This window comes from Scyliorhinus canicula, chromosome 1, assembly GCF_902713615.1.
Source record: "Scyliorhinus canicula chromosome 1, sScyCan1.1, whole genome shotgun sequence".
NCBI lineage: Eukaryota > Metazoa > Chordata > Chondrichthyes > Carcharhiniformes > Scyliorhinidae > Scyliorhinus > Scyliorhinus canicula.
Window position 1 is genome coordinate 75898525 of NC_052146.1, and position 18909 is coordinate 75917433.

At 48.0% G+C, this 18909-nt stretch overlaps 1 protein-coding gene across 2 annotated transcripts in view; it reads left to right on the forward strand.

Annotated features, from left to right (window-relative positions):
• The first annotated feature begins 844 nt into the window (after positions 1–844).
• pisd (phosphatidylserine decarboxylase) overlaps positions 845–18909 on the forward strand; it is a 173850-nt gene continuing 155785 nt past the window's right edge. Inside the window, exons 1-2 of one of the 2 annotated variants that reach the window (XM_038793397.1) lie at positions 845–953; positions 11367–11440. In XM_038793397.1, the coding sequence (XP_038649325.1) occupies positions 898–953; positions 11367–11440 (130 nt within the window). In that variant the 5' untranslated portion in view covers positions 845–897. The remainder of the gene's footprint in view (positions 954–11366; positions 11441–18909) is intronic. The other variant, XM_038793400.1, reaches the window with a different exon arrangement.

The window sequence follows — 18909 nt, forward strand, 5'->3', positions numbered from 1 at the left end:
CCATGCATTGTGGCACCGGTCACCATGGCTGGTTCAGCTGTACTGGGATGTGGGGGTTGTCGGAGCAAGATTGGGAAAGCAACAATGATAGAAGACCCGGTAGTTTGGGGAACAGACAGGTATTTCTGTAGCCGCTGACGTGATTCCAGAATAGTATGGTATCACCCAGGTACCAAGGCCGAGGGGTTCACTGAGAATTCCATAGAATTTTGAGGGGGGCGGTGAATGGCCAGAGGTCTTGATTCATATTGGTATCTTCCTCACTATCAAAAGGGCTGCGGTTTGGTGCTGGTCTCCACAAACGGGGTTCAGATGGAATGGCACTCATAGGGATCTCCCAGAGGATTGGAGGCCCCTAGGCGGCAGGTAGCGGTGGTTAGCACTGTTGCATCACAGCGCCATGGTCCCAGGTTCGATTCCTGGCTTGGGTCACTGTATGTGCGGAATCTGCACGTTCTCCCGTGTTTGCGTAGGTTTTCTCCGGGTGCTCCGGTTTCCTCCGGGTGCTCCAGTTTCCTCCCACAAGTCCCGAAAGACGTGCTTATTAGGAGAATTAGACATCCTGAATTCTCCCTCTGTATACCCGAACAGGCACCGGAGTGTGGCGACTAGGGGATTTTCACAGTAACTTCATTGCAGTGTTAATGTAAGCCTACTTGTGACACTAATAATTTTACTTTTTTTCATTTTTCACCAGCTCGAATGGGCAGAGGTGGCACCAGTCTATCCCCCATCCCCTGGTGCATTCACCATTGGCACACCTGCAGTTTCTTCACCCCAAGACTGGCAGCTACTGGCGTCACCATGACAATGTCCCGCCCCTTTCCGCGCGGGTCTTTCTGGGAGGGTCAATCAGAGTGGCTGATTGGCCGCCGCTCTGAGGGCGGGGCTTCTGCTATGGCGGCCTCCAGAGCGTGGCTGTTGTCGGTGCGCCTCAGGGCCGGCGGCCTCAGGTAAGAAGGTGCCTGAGAGGGAGAGGGTTCGTGCTGCCTCGGTTAGACAGCCTCTCGTATCAACTTGTTGAGGAAGGAGCCGGAGTTTTAACCTCGCAGCTTTATTGCTGGAGTCAACGTTAAAGCGGTCGGCCGGTTACTCTCTGGACAGCAGCTGCCACCCCCCCCCCCCCCCCCCCCCCCCATTTAAATAAGGGGGCTCTGCGCCGGCAAACCGAAGTGATTCCAATGAGCACATCCCCAATCCGGTTGTGCCAAATTCAGCCGAGTTTGTCAAAGAATAGAAGCACTTGTGCCTCTTTAGGATATTCTCAGGAGGTCTGGGCTCTGCAGCCAGTGACGTTTGATTATGATTCCCATTCAGGTTGTTTGGGGAGTGTCATAGGGGTCAGCACTGCTGTCTCATAGCACCGGGGTCCTGGGTTCAATTCCAGCCTTGGGTGACAGTCTGTGTGGAGTTTGGATGTTCTCCCTGTGTCAGCGTAGGTGTCCCCTGGGTGCTCCAGTTTCCTCCCACAGTCCAACGATGTGCAGATTAGGTAGGGTTACGGGATTGCGGGGATAGGGTGGGGGAGTGGACATGGGTAGGTGCACTTTCAGAGGGTTGGTACAGACCCGATGGGCTGAATGGCCTCCTGCACTGTAGGGATTCTATTGATTCTATGAATTAAGTTTTGGAAGTGTTATATTGCAATGTAAAAAATGCACAGCAAGCTCAGCAATGTGGTGCAGAACAGGTAACTGATTTTATTCCTGTCGGTTGAAGGATAACTCTTGACTTGGACATATGGAGTGCTGCTCTTTGAAATAGTGTTATGGGATGTCTATGCACCTGAGGGCATAAGGTCTTGAATAAGGTCTCAGTTTAACATAGTTCTTAAAAAAAAACCTCTGGCAGCCCAGTGGCGTATTTACAGGACTGGGATGGTCAGCCTGCATTATAGAATCCCTACAGTGCAGAAGGAGGCCCATCGAGACTGCACCAACTCTCCAAAGGAGCATCCCACCCAGGCCCACGCACCCGGCCTACACCTGTAAGCACACCTAACCTTTTGGACACACGGTCAACTTATGGACTGAATCTTTGAGGCACTGTGAAAAGTATTGTTCTGCATACAGTCCAGACAGATTGTTCCATACATGAAAAAACATAGGACAGACTTAAATACATCGTATAATCATAAGTACAGGCATTAGGTGAGCATAAAGAGTATAGTACTACTCAGTGGAGAAGATATATGAAAAGATCAGTTCAGTCCATACGAGGGTCATTCAGGAGTCTGGTAACAACGTGGAAGAAGCTGTTTTTGAACCTGTTAATGCGTGTTCTCAGACATTTGTATCTCCTGCCCGATGGAAGAAGTTGGAGGAGAAAATAACCTGGGTGGGAGGGGTCTTTGATTATGCTGACTGCTTTCCCAAGACAGCGAATGGTGTAGACAGAGTTAATGGATGGGAGGCGGGTTTGTGTGATGGACTGGGCTGTGTTCCCGACTCTCTGTAATTCTTTGCGGTCTTGGGCCAAGCTGTAGCCAAAGCAGGCTGTGATGCAGCCAGATAGGATGCTTTCATGATGTATCTGTAAAAGTTGGTAAGAGTCAGTGCGGACATGCCAAATTTCTTTAGTTTCCTGAGGAAGTATAGGTGCTATTGTGCTTTCTTGGTCGTAACATCGACATGGGTGGACCAGGATAGATTGTTGAGGATGAGCACACCGAGGAACTTGAAGCTGTCAACCATCTCCACCTCGTCACCATTGATGCAGACAGGAGTGTGTACGGTACTTTGCTTCCTGAAGTCAATGACTAGCTCCTAAGTTTTGCTGGCTGACGTTGAGGGAGAGATTGTTGTCTCTTTTGGAATTGAACCTGGATCCTCAGTGTTGTGAGGCAGCAGTGCTAACTGCTGTGCCACTTTGCCACCATCATGTCCATGTGCTCAAGTCTCTATACAATCGGTGATTCGTGGCTTTTAAGCCATCACAAGATTTGGTCCCTTCTCTTTTTGGTTTAAGTTTATAGATGATACAAAAAAAGGCGTGGGTGTTTGGGGGGAGGGAGGAAGGAAGTGTTCTGTGTTTGTGCTGGGGAGAAGGGAATCTGCTCTCCCTAATTTTTGGGTGCCTTGACAATTCTTCTTATTCTAGGGTGGGAGCACACCCTCCAGACCAAGGCCTGGTGCTGTGGCCCGGTTATCCTGTACTTCTAGGAGCTTGGGGAGGGATTTCCTGGGGAGCTGGGTTTGTTTCCCTGCCTCTGCTACTGAGGGGATGGGTGTATATATATATATGGTGCCTTGGTGGTTAACCCCTAGGCAGGTGGGTCAGGGTTTGGGGTTTTGTCACGTTACGTAGCCTGTAACTCCTTGTAGATCTTAGTTTTTGCACATTTTCTTTTGTTTTTGCAAGCGTGGGTAGGACAAATCCATTCCTTGCTCCTACATAGGTGCAGGTGGTCTGGAATCCGTGAAGAGAAGTCACTGAATGATGGCATTAGGCCAATTGTGATATTGATCTCTTGATGCTCACTGTGTTCATGCGGGTTAAGTTCTATTTTCTCTCTTCCCCCCCCCCCCCCCCCCCCCCCCCCCTTTCCTTTGGGTGCTGTATTTTGTAACTTTGTAGCATTAATCTCAATAACCATTTTTTTTTTCAAACTGCAGGAAAACCAACCAAGGGTTTGAAATTAGGATTAGTCTTGATGGCACTTTTTCAGTTGGCATGGGCAGGATGGGCTAAATGGCCTCCTTTATGTGCTGTAGCTCCTTCCCCTTCACCCTGGTTTGCCACATTTAGGTCCAGATGTATTTTTAAAAAATTAAGTTGGCAGGGTTTAGTTTCTTGGCATATCAACATCCTCATTCCTTGAATGGGCAGCACGGTAGCCTTGTGGATAGCACAATGGCTTCACAGCTCCAGGGTCCCAGGTTCGATTCCGGCTTGGGTCACTGTCTGTGCGGAGTCGGCACATCCTCCCCGTGTGTGCGTGGGTTTCCTCCGGGTGCTCCGGTTTCCTCCTGCAGTCCAAAGATGTGCAGGTTACGTGGATTGGCCATGCTAAATTGCCCTTAGTGTCCAAAATTGCCCTTCGTGTTGGGTGGGGGTACTGGGTTATTGGGATAGGGGGAGGTGTTGACCTTGGGTAGGGTGCTCTTTCCAAGAGCCGGTGCAGACTCGATGGGCCGAATGGCCTCCTTCTGCACTGTAAATTCTATGAAATCTATGAAAAATCTATGAATGCAGCTGGGGGGGAGGGGGAGGTTTTTTTGAGCTTGTTGTCTCCACGCTCCCTTGAGACTTTCAGTCAAAACAAGAAGAACAACGTTTCAAACTCTCTCAATGAGTTGTCAAGTATATAAATCAACTCTGCTCTTCTTTGTAAAACTTGGAGTTGCAGACTGCAGAGTTGTTCAAATAAGGGAATATAAATCAAGCTTTTTTTTTTGTCACTTAATTGTTTTGGATTTTTTATTAAAATACGACTCAGTTCTGAAGTATTTTAGCCGAGAGGTTTCAGGCAACTTCTAATTCGAGTTTGGATATGTTTGAAAAGCAGGGTACTTCAGATGTTAGGAATCTGAAATCAGAACAGAAAATGCTAGAAATACTCGGGTCAGGTAGCATCTGTGGAGAGGGTAAAAGTTAACGTTTCACTTATACTGAAAAGTCATCAACCAGATATGTTAGCTCTTTTTCTCTTCACCGATGTTGCCTGGCCTGAGCATTTATAGCATTTTCTGTTAATTTCAGATATCCAACATCCACAGTGCTGTGCTTTTTTTTTACACTGACTGACTCACTGCTGTTCTATTCCAGATGTGGAGATGCTGGCGTTGGACTGGGGTGAGCACAGTAAGAAGTCTTACAACACCAGGTTAAAGTCCAACAGGTTTGTTTCAAACACGAGCTTTCGGAGCGCAACTCCTTCCTCAGGTCATTCCTCCTTCCTTCACCTGAGGAAGGAGCTGCGCTCCGAAAGCTCGTGATTGAAACAAACCTGTTGGACTTTAACCTGGTGTTGTAAGACATCTTACTGTTCTATTCCAGGGATGCCTACCTTAAGTTTTGCTCTTCTCTCCACAATGTCTATTTTTTCTCTGTTCATCTTCATTGTTTTCTAATTTTCCTTCTAGTGTTTGGTTAGAAATATTTGATCTGCCCCCCCCCCCCCCCCCCCCCCAATACGATGAAGCTCTGCAACTTAATTGGCATTGAAATGTTAATCAAACAGTGATTCATATACTTGACAACTCTGTAGGCCTCGAGGGCGGTGGGAACAAATAGCTCAAATTTTTTTCAAATACGTTCAAGTGAGGATGTGCTAAAAATTGATTATTTTCAATACTACTGTAGTACATTCATCTTAACCACCTGGAACTTCACCACCAGTGTCAGGCGTAGCGTATCCCACCGCCTAAAATCCCCTCTAACCTCTTCCATCAATGTTGTCAGGTTCCACTTGTGCATCATCGACCACTCCCCTTCACCTGGACTCCCAGATACCTGAACCTGTCCCTGGCTACCCTAAATGGCAACGCACCCAGATTGGCTCCCCAACACGCCACATTCACCAGAAACACCTCACTCTTTCCGAAATTCAACTTTTATCCCGAGAAGGCCCCGAACTCTCCGGTACACCCATAATTCTACCAACAGGTCCGACATGAACAGCAACAGGTCGTCTGCATACAGAGACACCTGGTGTTCCCTAATCCCCCTCACAACATCCTGCCACTGCACTGACCCCCAAAGGGCCATCACCAAGGGCTCTAACGCGAGCGCGGACAATAGCGGACCCCTTCACCTTCCATAGATGCCCAATAGCCTTTCCCATCATCAGCCTGTCAAACTGCCCCTGTATCGTTTATCTCACGCCAACTCCTCCTTGGGAGGAGCTCTCGAATACTTCCTGTCCACCTCGACTATCTCGTCCAACAACTGTCCATTCTCCTCCCCCCTCCTCCTATGCACCTTGAGCGAGATAACCTCTCTCGGAACCACTGCCTTCAATGCCTCCGGAAACGTGGCTGTGGACACCTCCCCATTCTGATTCAACTCCACATAATCTGTGATCACTGACCACACCTTTTCACAGAATCCTTTTTCCGCCAAAAACCCCGAATCCAGCCTCCATCCTGGCCTCTGCTCCTGCCTCGAACTAAGTCTAACCTCCAACCAGTGCGGCACGTGATCCGAGATCATGTTTCCTGCATACTCTGCTCCCATCACCCCCACCACCACCTCTTGACTCACTACAAAATCAGGGGCAGCACGGTAGCATTGTGGATAGCACAATCGCTTCACAGCTCCAGGGTCCCAGGTTCGATTCCGGCTTGGGTCACTGTCTGTGCGGAGTCTGCACATCCTCCCCGTGTGTGCGTGGGTTTCCTCCGGGTGCTCCGGTTTCCTCCCACAGTCCAAAAGATGTGCGGGTTAGGTGGATTGGCCATGATAAATTGCCCTTAGTGTCCAAAATTGCCCTTAGTGTTGGGTGGGGTTACTGAGTTATGGGGATAGGGTGGAGGTGGTGACTTTGGGTAGGGGGTAGGGTGCTCTTTCCAAGAGCCGGTGCAGACGCGATGGGCCGAATGGCCTCCTTCTGCACTATAAATTCTATGTAACCTGTACCTTGTACACATGGGAGTAGAATGAGTACCCCCTCCAGCCCACTGGGTTCCTAAACCTCCACTGGTCCACTATTCCCATGCATTCCATAAGCCCTCCCAATTCCTTCACCATCCTCAAACTTCCCATTGACTTGAGGCTCGACATATCCTCCCTCGGTTCCAGCACACAGTTGAAATCACCCGCCACAATCAACTGATGCAGTCTAGGTCCGGAATCATTCCCAGCAATCCCTTCACAAACGCCACGTTGTCCCAATTCGGTACATATACATTCACTAGTACCAGCAGCATCCCCTCCAACGCCCCACTCACTATCACATACCTCCTACCCGGGACCCGCACTTTCTTGGCCCCTACTAACCCCATCCTTTTGCTCAGAAAAATACCCCCCCCACCCCCGCCCCCCGCCAACATTGAATAAAACCCCTCCGTATCTCTGTAACTTCCCTGATGGCCCTCTATATTTCTGTAACTTCCCACATGCCCTCTGTATCTCTGTAACTTCCCCCGTGCCCTCCGTATCTCTGTAACTTCCCCGTGCCCTCCATATCTCTGTAACTTCCCCCGTGCCCTCTGTATCTCTGTAACTTCCCCCGTGCCCTCTGTATCTCTGTAACTTCCCCCGTGCCCTCTGTAACTTCCCCCGTGCCCTCTGTATCTCTGTAACTTCCTCCGTATCTCTGTAACTTCTCCCGTGCCCTCTGTATCTCTGTAACTTCCTCCGTATCTCTGTAACTTCCCCTGTGCCCTCTGTATCTCTGTAACTTCCCCCGTGCCCTCTGTATCTCTGTAACTTCCCCCGTGCCCTCTGTATCTCTGTAACTTCCCCCGTGCCCTCTGTATCTCTGTAACTTCCCCCGTGCCCTCTGTATCTCTGTAACTTCCCCCGTGCCCTCTGTATCTCTGTAACTTCCCCCGTGCCCTCTGTATCTCTGTAACTTCCCCCGTGCCCTCTGTATCTCTGTAACTTCCCCCGTGCCCTCTGTATCTCTGTAACTTCCCCCGTGCCCTCTGTATCTCTGTAACTTCCCCCGTGCCCTCTGTATCTCTGTAACTTCCCCCGTGCCCTCTGATCTCTGTAACTCTCTGTTAACTTCCCCCGTGCCCTCTGTATCTCTGTAACTTCCCCCGTGCCCTCTGTATCTCTGTAACTTCCCCCGTGCCCTCTGTATCTCTGTAACTTCCCCCGTGCCCTCTGTATCTCTGTAACTTCCCCCGTGCCCTCTGTATCTCTGTAACTTCCCCCGTGCCCTCTGTATCTCTGTAACTTCCCCCGTGCCCTCTGTATCTCTGTAACTTCCCCCGTGCCCTCTGTATCTCTGTAACTTCCCCCGTGCCCTCTGTATCTCTGTAACTTCCCCCGTGCCCTCTGTATCTCTGTAACTTCCCCCGTGCCCTCTGTATCTCTGTAACTTCCCCCGTGCCCTCTGTATCTCTGTAACTTCCCCCGTGCCCTCTGTATCTCTGTAACTTCCCCCGTGCCCTCTGTATCTCTGTAACTTCCCCCGTGCCCTCTGTATCTCTGTAACTTCCCCCGTGCCCTCTGTATCTCTGTAACTTCCCCCGTGCCCTCTGTATCTCTGTAACTTCCCCCGTGCCCTCTGTATCTCTGTAACTTCCCCCGTGCCCTCTGTATCTCTGTAACTTCCCCCGTGCCCTCTGTATCTCTGTAACTTCCCCCGTGCCCTCTGTATCTCTGTAACTTCCCCCGTGCCCTCTGTATCTCTGTAACTTCCCCCGTGCCCTCTGTATCTCTGTAACTTCCCCCGTGCCCTCTGTATCTCTGTAACTTCCCCCGTGCCCTCTGTATCTCTGTAACTTCCCCCGTGCCCTCTGTATCTCTGTAACTTCCCCCGTGCCCTCTGTATCTCTGTAACTTCCCCCGTGCCCTCTGTATCTCTGTAACTTCCCCCGTGCCCTCTGTATCTCTGTAACTTCCCCCGTGCCCTCTGTATCTCTGTAACTTCCCCCGTGCCCTCTGTATCTCTGTAACTTCCCCCGTGCCCTCTGTATCTCTGTAACTTCCCCCGTGCCCTCTGTATCTCTGTAACTTCCCCCGTGCCCTCTGTATCTCTGTAACACCCCCTGTGCCCTCCGTATCTCTGTAACCTCGCTGTGCCCTCCGTATCTCTGTAACTTCCCCCGTGCCCTCCGTATCTCTGTAACCTCCGCTGTGCACTCCGTATCTCTGTAATCTCCGCCATGCACTCCGTATCTCTCTAACCTCCGCCATGATGCTGGTGACTTCTAACACCACACTGAGGCTGACTCTTCATTTTGCACTAAATGTTGAATTATGCAGTGATTTAAGTGTCTTTAACAAGGGTGGACTGTTCATCACCTGGCTTAAAAATACCCATGCTTCTCTTCCTGCCAACCAACCCTGTCTCTGGGTGGAACAGTGGCTAGCACTGTTGCTTCACAGTGCCAGGTCCCAGGTTCGATTCTGACCTCGGGTGACTGTCTGTGTGGAATTTGCATGTTTTTCCCGTGTCTGTGTGAGTTCCTCTGGCTGCTCCAGTTTCCTCCCACAGTCCAAAGATGTGCAGATTAGGTGAATTGGCCATGATAAATTGCCCAAAAGTTAGATGGAGTTACAGGGCTAGGAGTGGGGGATTGGGTGTCGGTAATGTGCTCTATCGGAGCAAGGGCTGGTTGATGGGCCGAATGGCCTCCTCCTGCACTGTAGGAATTCTATGATTCTAATGTTTTATTCTGCTTTTGCGTTACGGTATTCAGTATTTAAGTTCTAAATTCAGTGAAGTCCACTTTCTTAGTGCTCAGTCAGCTGATTTACTTTTAGGCTAAAGTGCTGCTGGAGGTAGCCATGAATAAGAGGCTCGGTTTGGAAGAATATGTCTTATGGAAATATAGCTTTTTCTGGAGAAACTCATATCTCAGGCTGGCTGGCTTCAGGAAGCATGTAGTGAATATTTTGCTGGGCATTAGAACCAGTGACATTGCAACATATGGCATTGAGTAGGATGTTGATGTGAGGATTCACCAAGATCTAATGGACAGCCAGAAAGTGAGTAAGAGACTGCTGACAGCTCTATGCCATAGCAAAGGCACCCTGAACTCAGCCCATAAGCAGGAAGCTCCATGATAGTCACCTTGTCTTGTGTCAATATTTGCACATTCTTTTTGAATGTCATTGCGTGGCTGAATCCACCCACAAGCTTATGTGTGTTTGCTCTGTTCTCAACAATTCCCATGGTGACATTGTGCCAGATGCGTTCCCATGAAGGGAAACCTTCGTCTGGGTGACAGTGTAGTTGTCAGGTGGATGAGTTACTCTTGGGCATTTGCTGGTGTCACGAGACATAGGAGCAGGCCTGTTCAGCTCTGAGCGTGGTCCCAGGTGAGTGGGGAACTTTAATGTTGCAAGTTAGACAAAAGGAAAACAGTGGACATGATTTATTTAGATTTCCAGAAGGCCTTTGAGAAGGTGCCGAATAGGAGACTGTTAAATAAGTTAAGAGCCCATGGTGTTAAGGGTAAGATCCTGGCATGGATAGAGGATTGGCTGACTGGCAGAAGGCAGAGAGTGGGGATAAAGGTTTTTTTTTCAGGATGGCAGCCAGGGACTAGTGGTGTGCCTCAGGGGTCTGTGCTGGGGCCACAACTTTTAACAATATACATTAATGATCTGGAAGAAGGAACTGAGCGTACTGTTGCTAAGTTTGCAGATGATACAAAGATATGCAGAGGGACAGGTATTATTGAGGAAGCAGGGGGTGCTGCAGAAGGACTTGGATGGACTAGGAGAGTGGGCAAAGAAGTGGCAGATGGAATGTAATGAGGAAAAGTGTGAGGTTATGCACTTTGAAAGGAAGAATGGAGGCGATGACTTTTTTAAATGGGGAAATGCTTAGGAAATCAGAAGCACAAAGGGACTTGGGAGTTCTTCTTCAAGGTTCTCTTAAGGTTAATGTGCAGGTTCAGTCGGAGTTAAGAAGGCAAATGCAATGTTAGCATTCATGTTGAGAGGGCTAGAATACAAGAGCAGGGATGTACTTCTGAGGCTGTATAAGGCTCCGCTCAGACCCCATTTGGTGTGTTGTGAGCAGTTTTGGGCCCCATATCTAAAGAAGGATGTGCTGACCTTGGAAACGGTCCAGAGGAAGTTCACAAGAATGATCCCTGGAATGAAGAGCTTGTCGTATGAGAAACAGTTGAGGACTCCGGGTCTGTATTCATTGGAGTTTAGAAGGATGAGGGGGGATCTTATTGAAACTTACAGGATACTGAATGGCCTGTGGACGTGGGGAGAATGTTTCCACTTGTAGGAAAAACTAGAATCACAATCTCAGACTAAAGGAATGATCCTTTAAAACAGAGATGAGGATGGATTTCTTCAGCCAGAGGGTGGTGAATCTGTGGAACGCTTTGCCGCAGAAGGTTGTGGAGGCCAAATCTCTTGAGTGTCTTTAAGACAGAGCTAGATATATTCTTGATTAATAAGGGGATCAGGGGTTATGTGTAAAAAGCAGGAGAATGGGGATGAGACACATATCGGCCATGATTGAATGGCGAAGCAGACTCTGGGCTGAATGGCCTAATTCTGCTCCTATGTCTTATGGCCTAAGTAGAACTTTCCCTTGTTAATAAGATATCCTCTTTCACAAGTGTAATCCTGGGTATCTCTTGAGGTTCGAGCAGAAATGCAGCCATCAATTAGGGGCTCCCAGCATGGTTGATAGAGACACAGATTACCTTGCTCTAGTTGTTTTGGATGAACCATTGGTTCTGCTGCAATTTAATGGTGCCTTTTTTCCTGGTTTTCAGTCTGCCATGGTCTGTACGCCTTCCCTTACTGACTCCATGCTGCTCGAGGCCGTCCATTCGGAGATTTTCCAGCTGTGAGTACGCAATTTGTCCCATTACTTCATGGTGGAGATTTCCTTAGAATGCCTTAGAAAGGTAGCTTTTTGGGGTGATGGTGTAATGGCAATAACATGGAACTAGTAAACCACAGGTCCAGGGTAAAGCTCAGGAGATGTGGTTTCAAATTCTAAATGGCAGCTGGTGGAAAATTTAAATTTAACTAATAAATTAGTAAAATGTCTGGAATTGAAAGCTAGTCTGATGCTGCAATGAAACTATCATCAATTTCTGTAAAAACCCTTTGGACCACTTATGATCCCTTTAGCAAAGGAAATCTGCAATCCTTACCTGGTCTAGCCTACATGTGACACCAGACCAACAGCAATGTGGTTGATTCTTAACTTCCCTCTGAGATGGCCTAAAAAGCACCTAAGTTCAAGGGCAATTAGGGAAGGGCAGCAAATTCTGCCCCTGACAGTGACAACTACATCCCGTGAAAGATTTTTTTAAAACTTGTTCATGGTGCTGACCAGTACTGTGTGGTCTATGATTGTTGAAACCTTATTGAAAAACAATAGTGAGAACCTGGGTGATGGGATTCTGAAATGAACCCAATAAGCCAATTTGCACACAGCGACATTCTCAAACAGCAAAGAGACAAATGACTGGATAATTTTTTAGTGATGTTGGTTGAGGAATAAATGTTGGCCAGGACACCAGTAAAACTCCCTTGCTCTTGTTTGAAATAGTGCAGTAGATCTGTTTAAGTTCACCTGAGGGAGCAGGTGGGGCCTTAGTTTCAAGACTCCCCAAAAGCTGGCACCTCCGACAGTGCTGCAGTCGCTCAGTACGGCACTAGAGTATCGAGTTAGACTATATGCTCAAGATGTGGCGTGGGACTTGAACCCAGAACCTCCTGACTTAAAAGCAAGCGGTCATCGCATCCAACACTAAGCTTTAACCCAATACTTGTTCTGCCATGTTAGGGAAGACTCCACATTGGATACTGTATTCAAATAGTACTCCGCGTCCAGGTCAGTGGATTCAGCATTGAAGAAGTACTTCCAGTGAGGCAGAGAGGGCCAGTGGCTGCAGTGAGGATTACAGGTGACTGATGTGCTTCCAGTTGTCCTCCGTACACAGATTTGGATCCTGGTGGACAAGTAGGAGGATCGGAAGCCCATTCTTGACCAGCTGTTCCAGATCCTTGAGCTATGAGACGCCCACTGCACCTGTCGTCTGAAGACTGCCAACTGAGATTTGCCTGAATTTTCATGATCCACAAATACTGCCGTCAGCAGCCCAGGTCCATGGGCGGCTAGCAGGGACCACCATACTCCTCTCTTGAAGGAGCATCTGATCCCCAGACAAAATGACACCAGAGGAGTTGAGGCCAGTAAAAGGGGGATTGCAAACAGATGTGCAACCCTAGAGCTTTCAATCGTTCTGCACCCAGTCACATGGGCTCACTCAATCCAGGATAGGATAAGGGTAGACTCAGAACTTGGCTCCAATCGACTAAAAGACTCATTCATTGAACTTCAAAAGCTCAATGACAGCCTCACAACTATGGTTGGCCCTAAGCAAATGGCAATTCGTAAATGTCAAGGTGCAACCTTCGCAGTGCAGCATGCAGCATATTTATGCTGCATATAAATAAAATAAAACAAAACAAAATCTTGGAAACATTCAGCAGGCCAGGCAGCATTGATTGAGAGTGAGAAAGATACATTTTCAGGACAATGATCCTTCATCAGCGCGGGTGAGGTGGGTGTCGACTAAAGTGGAATATTTGCAAGGAAGCTTTAACCATTCAGGAAGCTACTTGCATGTTGTATGCCAGAACTAGCTAGGTATCCCATGATCAACAGAACAAAGCTGTTGTGCATGCCTCATCCAATTAAGATCAGAAGGAATAGGAGCAGGAATCAGCCATTCGGCCCATCGAGACTTCACCATTCTGTAAGATCATGGTTCAGCCGTAACTCCACTTTCCTGCCTTCCCCTCATCCATCCAGCATCTACGCTATTAAGCCCCCTCAGAAACCTATGTTTCGAGAGGATCACTTCTCATTTTTCCAAACTCCAACGAGTATAGACCTTGCCTGCTCAACCTTTCCTTATTAGACAACCCTTTCATCCCAGGAATCAGCCTAGTGAACCTTCTCTGAACACTGCCTCCAATGCAGGTGTATTCCTCCTTAAGAAGGGTGCCAAAACTCCAAGCAGTATTCTAGATGTGCTCCCACTGGCAGAGTAGGTTCACAGGGCAAGTGATCTACCCCTCATTTGTATATTCGTATGTAATACCTTGTTCAGTTGTAGCAAAACTTCCCTACTTGTATACTCCACCCCTTTGCAATAAAGGCCAACATTTCATTTCCCTTCCTAAATTACTTTCTGTACTTGTATACTAAAGTTTTGTGATTCATGTACATGGACACCCAGATAGATCCCTTTGTACTGCAGAACTCTGCAGTCTCTGTCCATTTAAATAATATAATAATATTTATTGTCACAAGTAGGTTTACATTAACACTGTAATGAAGTTACTGTGAAAAGACCTTAACCGCCACATTCCGGCGCCTGTTCGCTTACACAGGAGAATTCAGAATGTCCAATTCACCTAACAGCACATCTTTCGGGACTTGTGGGAGGAAACCGGAGCACCCGGAGGAAACCACACAGACGCAGGGAGTACATGCGGATTCCACACAGCCAGTGACCCAAGCGGGAATTGAAACTAGGACCCTGGAGCTGTGAAATAACAGTGCTAACCACTGTGTTACTGTGCCGCCTTTCTGGTTTTCTATGTTTTCTGTTTTCCTGTCAAAGTGGACAAGCTCACATTTTCCCACCTTCTCCACCTGCTAAATTTTTGGCCTCTCACTTATCTTTATCCCTTCACAAACTCTTCTGTATCCTCCTCCCAACTTGCTTTCCTACCTATCTTTGTATCGTCAGCAAATGAGGCTGCAATACAGTCTGTCCCTTCATCAAAGTAATTATTAGCAGATTGTAAATAGATGAAAGGAACAGCACAAGCAGGGGGTGAGGGGAAATAGCGTGAACAGGGGGCGGGGATGAGCAGGCAGCGGGGGGGGGGGGGGAGCATATATATGTACACACCAAAAATATCAGAATACCAAAATATCAACCTGAACGAACAACCACAAATCCCCAATCTCCCTCGATACCAGCCTCCCTAATTTGAACCTCATATCTCCCCCCCCCCCCCCCCCCCCCCCCCCCCCCCCCCCCCCCCCCCACACACACACAGTAACTTCATTACAGTGTTAATATAATTAAGAGAAATCTAAATCAATCCATTCTGCCCTATCCGCCTCCTGTCGTAGGGGTTATAATTTGATACCACTTTATCAATAACCTGTTCACTGACGGTTCAGCTCTGCCAGAACCATCTGGCTTCGGCCTGCCAGAACCATCTGGCTCCATTACCCCTTACGGCCTTCATTTGAGCAAGAGCAGAATACTAGAAAACAGATGCGCTCGACAGCAAGCGGCATTGACACTGCAAGTTATGAGAAGACAAAGACCTGGACAATATCCAGGCTTGAGTTAACAAGTGCAGGTAATATCTGTGCCACATTAGTACCAGGTAATGGCAATTATAGCTTTGGCCGTTCTTCTTTATCTTTATTGTCACAAGTAGGCTTATATTAACATGGCAATGAAGTTACTGTGAAAAGCTCCCAGTCACCACATTCCGCCGCTTGTTCGGGTACACACAGGGAAAATTCAGAATGTCCAGTTCACCTAACAGCACGTCTTTCGGGACTTGTGGGAGGAAACCGGAGCACCAAGAGGAAACCCACGCAGGCGCAGGGAGAACTTGCATATTCCGCACAGACAGTGACCCGAGCTGGGAATCAAACCCGGAACTGTAAAGCAACAGTACTACCCACTGTGCTACCGTGCTGCCCTAATGAACAACAACATTGCTGAACTCCCCACCTTTAACATCTTGGGCATCACCATTGACCAGAGACTGGCTTAGGCACCTATTCTAAAAGTATATGCCCACATATTGCGTTGTTGGAAGTATTTAAGTGCAGGAGTTGCCACAGCAGAATGCAGCTCTATTTTAAGGATATCCACACACACACCCACTTCCAGCAGGAATCGGATAACAACAGGAACATAGAACATACAGTGCAGACGGAGGCCATTCGGCCCATCCAGTCTGCACCGCTCACTTAAACCACTCTATCCCCGTAACCCAATAACCCCATCTAACCTTTTTGGACACTATAAGGGCAATTTAGTATGGCCAATCCACCTAACCTGCACGTCTTTGGAATTGTGGGAGGAAAGCGGAGCACCCGGAGGAAACCCAAGCTGACACAGGGAGAACGTGCAGACTCCGCACAGACAGTGGCCCAGCGGGGAATAGAACCTGGGACCCTGGCACTGTGAAGCAACTGTGCTACCCACTTGTGCTGCCTACCCTGACTGACTTTTCCACATCCTAATCTAATAGCACTGAGTCAGTAACCGTACCCATCCCTGTGCTCTGACTTGAGATCAGCTACTTCGGCAAAGATTATACAACCTGAAACTTTGTAGTTTGTGTGGCCTGGTCACTCACAGGATTAACTCCACAGGATCTGTGTTTAAATCATTTATAAATAATATATACTTTCCATCTTGGCAGTTGTGGGTCTGTGATCTTGTCCTACCTGTCTAACAGAGATGGGTATGTAAAGCTCATTCATTATTAAGCTACCTGGCTTGGAATATGGGGAGTATGATGTACACTAGATGTTAAAAGTAAATGTACAGCTATACTGTATGCCATTTATGATTTTTCAAAATCTCACAGTGGTTATATGGTTCCTCTTGGGGGCACTGTTGAATTGTCAGGTGTTGTTAGATGAATCGTTCGCTCTTGTGTACACCCTAGTGGCCTTGGGCAGAACAGCAGAGAACTTGAAGATAGTGGGGAGCATTTAATAATCATGGGAGATTTCAACTATTTTGAAATTAACTGGATATGTGAAGGAGGAATAAAATTGGGAGTATTTATGGAGCTCTGTGTGCAAGAAGCACATTGCTGAATTTAGTAAAGGGAAATAAAGCAGAGAAGTAAGCACCAGGCAAAATATAAGCAATGGCAATCACAGCTTATAAGTTTTAATATATAAATAAGACAAAGATCAAAGTAATAGATTGGAAAAATAATAGTTTTGAAGAGATTCGAATGGAACTAGGGAAGGTAAATTTGGAAAAAAACTTCATACTAAGAGAAAGAAGGTTGTTCTAAGAGTTCAGGACAAAAACCGTGCTTTCTATAATCAAAAACAAGAACGGATTGACCAATTAATAACAAGAATAATTAGTGAGAGTAAGGCAAATACTCAGTACATAGACAAAAGAGAGAGTAATGAAAGGAACTGTGAAAAGATTAGGAAAGAAGTCAAAAAAACAAATGGTAAAGATGAACTCTGAAATTACATTAGCCAGTATATAAAAATAAATTGCAAATTAAAAGTAAAATTGAGATAAGGTTAGGACTACACTAGGAGGCGCAAAATAAACTCGTGTACAAGTAGCAGAGATATTATATAGTTACTTTCCCTCAGTGTTTGCTGTGGAGATTAATGAGATTGGCATGACGTACGAGAAGAGGTCAAAAAAGATATAAAAATATATTTAAATGGAATGAGGGGAGGTAATTGATGAATTAATTACACTTAAGAGGATAAAATCCCTGCTCTGATTTTAGCCATGCATATTAAAATAAATTAGGGAAGAGATGTATCGTATTTCTGTATTTTAAAAGGGGGATAGTCCAGTTAACCATAGACTGGTTAGTTTAATGTTTTTAAAAAAAATAATTTTTATTGAAATTTTTTGAAAAATATATATCAACAAAACAATACAATAATAACAATAATAATAATAAACACCCCCCAACACGCGTAACAACGCATATAACAAACCCCCCACCCCCCCAACCCCAATAAACAACAGAATAAATTAACAATAAGCAAATTAACTTAAACACTATCCCCCTAAACCCCCCCCTTCCCCCCCCCCCCCCCCCCTCCCCCCCCCCCCGGGTTGCTGCTGCTGCTGCTGACCTAGTACCTTATCGTTGAGCCAGAAAGTCGAGGAAAGGCTGCCACCTCCTAAAGAACCCTTGTATCGACCCCCTCAGGGCGAACTTGACCCTTTCCAACTTAATGCATCCCGCCATGTCATTAATCCAGGTCTCCACACTCGGAGGTCTCGCATCTTTCCACTGCAGCAAGATCCTCCGCCGGGCTACTAGGGACGCAAAGGCCAAGACATCGGCCTCTTTCGCCTCCTGCACTCCCGGCTCCACCCCAACCCCAAATATCGCGAGTCCCCAACCTGGCTTGACCCTGGATCCCACCACCCTCGACACCGTCCCCGCCACCCCCTTCCAGAACTCCTCCAGTGCCGGGCATGCCCAGAACATATGGGCATGGTTCGCTGGATTCCCCGAACACCTGACGCACCTGTCTTCAACCCCAAAGAACCTACTCATCCTAGATCCGGACATGTGGGCCCGGTGCAGCACCTTGAACTGGATGAGACTAAGCCTCGCACATGAAGAGAAGGAGTTCACCCTCTCCAGGGCGTCCGCCCATGTCCCCTCCTCAATCTGCTCCCCCAGCTCCACCTCCCACTTAGCCTTCAGCTCCTCTACTGACGCCTCCCCCACCTCCTGCATTACCTGATAGATGTCAGACACCTTCCCATCCCCAACCCACACCCCCGAAAGCACCCTATCCCTTACCCCCCGTGGGGGCAACAAAGGGAACCCCTCCACCTGTCGCCTAGCAAACGCCTTGACCTGAAGGTACCTGAACATATTCCCTGGGGGGAGCTCAAACTTCTCCTCCAGTTCACCAAGGCTCGCGAACCTCCCGTCAATAAACAGGTCTCCCAACTTCCTAATGCCCGCCCTGTGCCACCCCAGGAACCCGCCATCCATGTTCCCTGGGACAAACCGGTGGTTCCCCCACAGTGGGGCCTCCACCGAACTCCCCACTTCCCCCCCCCTGTGTCGCCTCCACTGCCCCCATATTTTGAGGGTGGCTGCCACCACCGGGCTCCTGGTGAGCCTCGTTGGAGGGAGCGGCAATGGAGCCGTTACCAGTGCCTTCAGGCTCGTGCCTCCGCAGGACGCCATCTCCATCCTTTTCCATGCTGCCCCCTCCCCCTCCATTACCCACTTGCGTACCATCGAGACATTAGCCGCCCAATAGTACCCAGAGAGGTTGGGCAGCGCCAGCCCCCCTCTATCCCTGCCCTGCTCCAAAAAGACCCTCCTTACCCTCGGAGTCCCGTGCGCCCAAACAAATCCCAGAATGCTGCTGTTCACCCTCTTAAAAAAGGCCCTCGGAACCAAAAATGGGGAGGCACTGAAACAAAAACGAAAACCTCGGGAGCACCGTCATTTTAACGGACTGTACTCTACCCGCCAACGACAACGGCAGCATGTCCCCCCCTT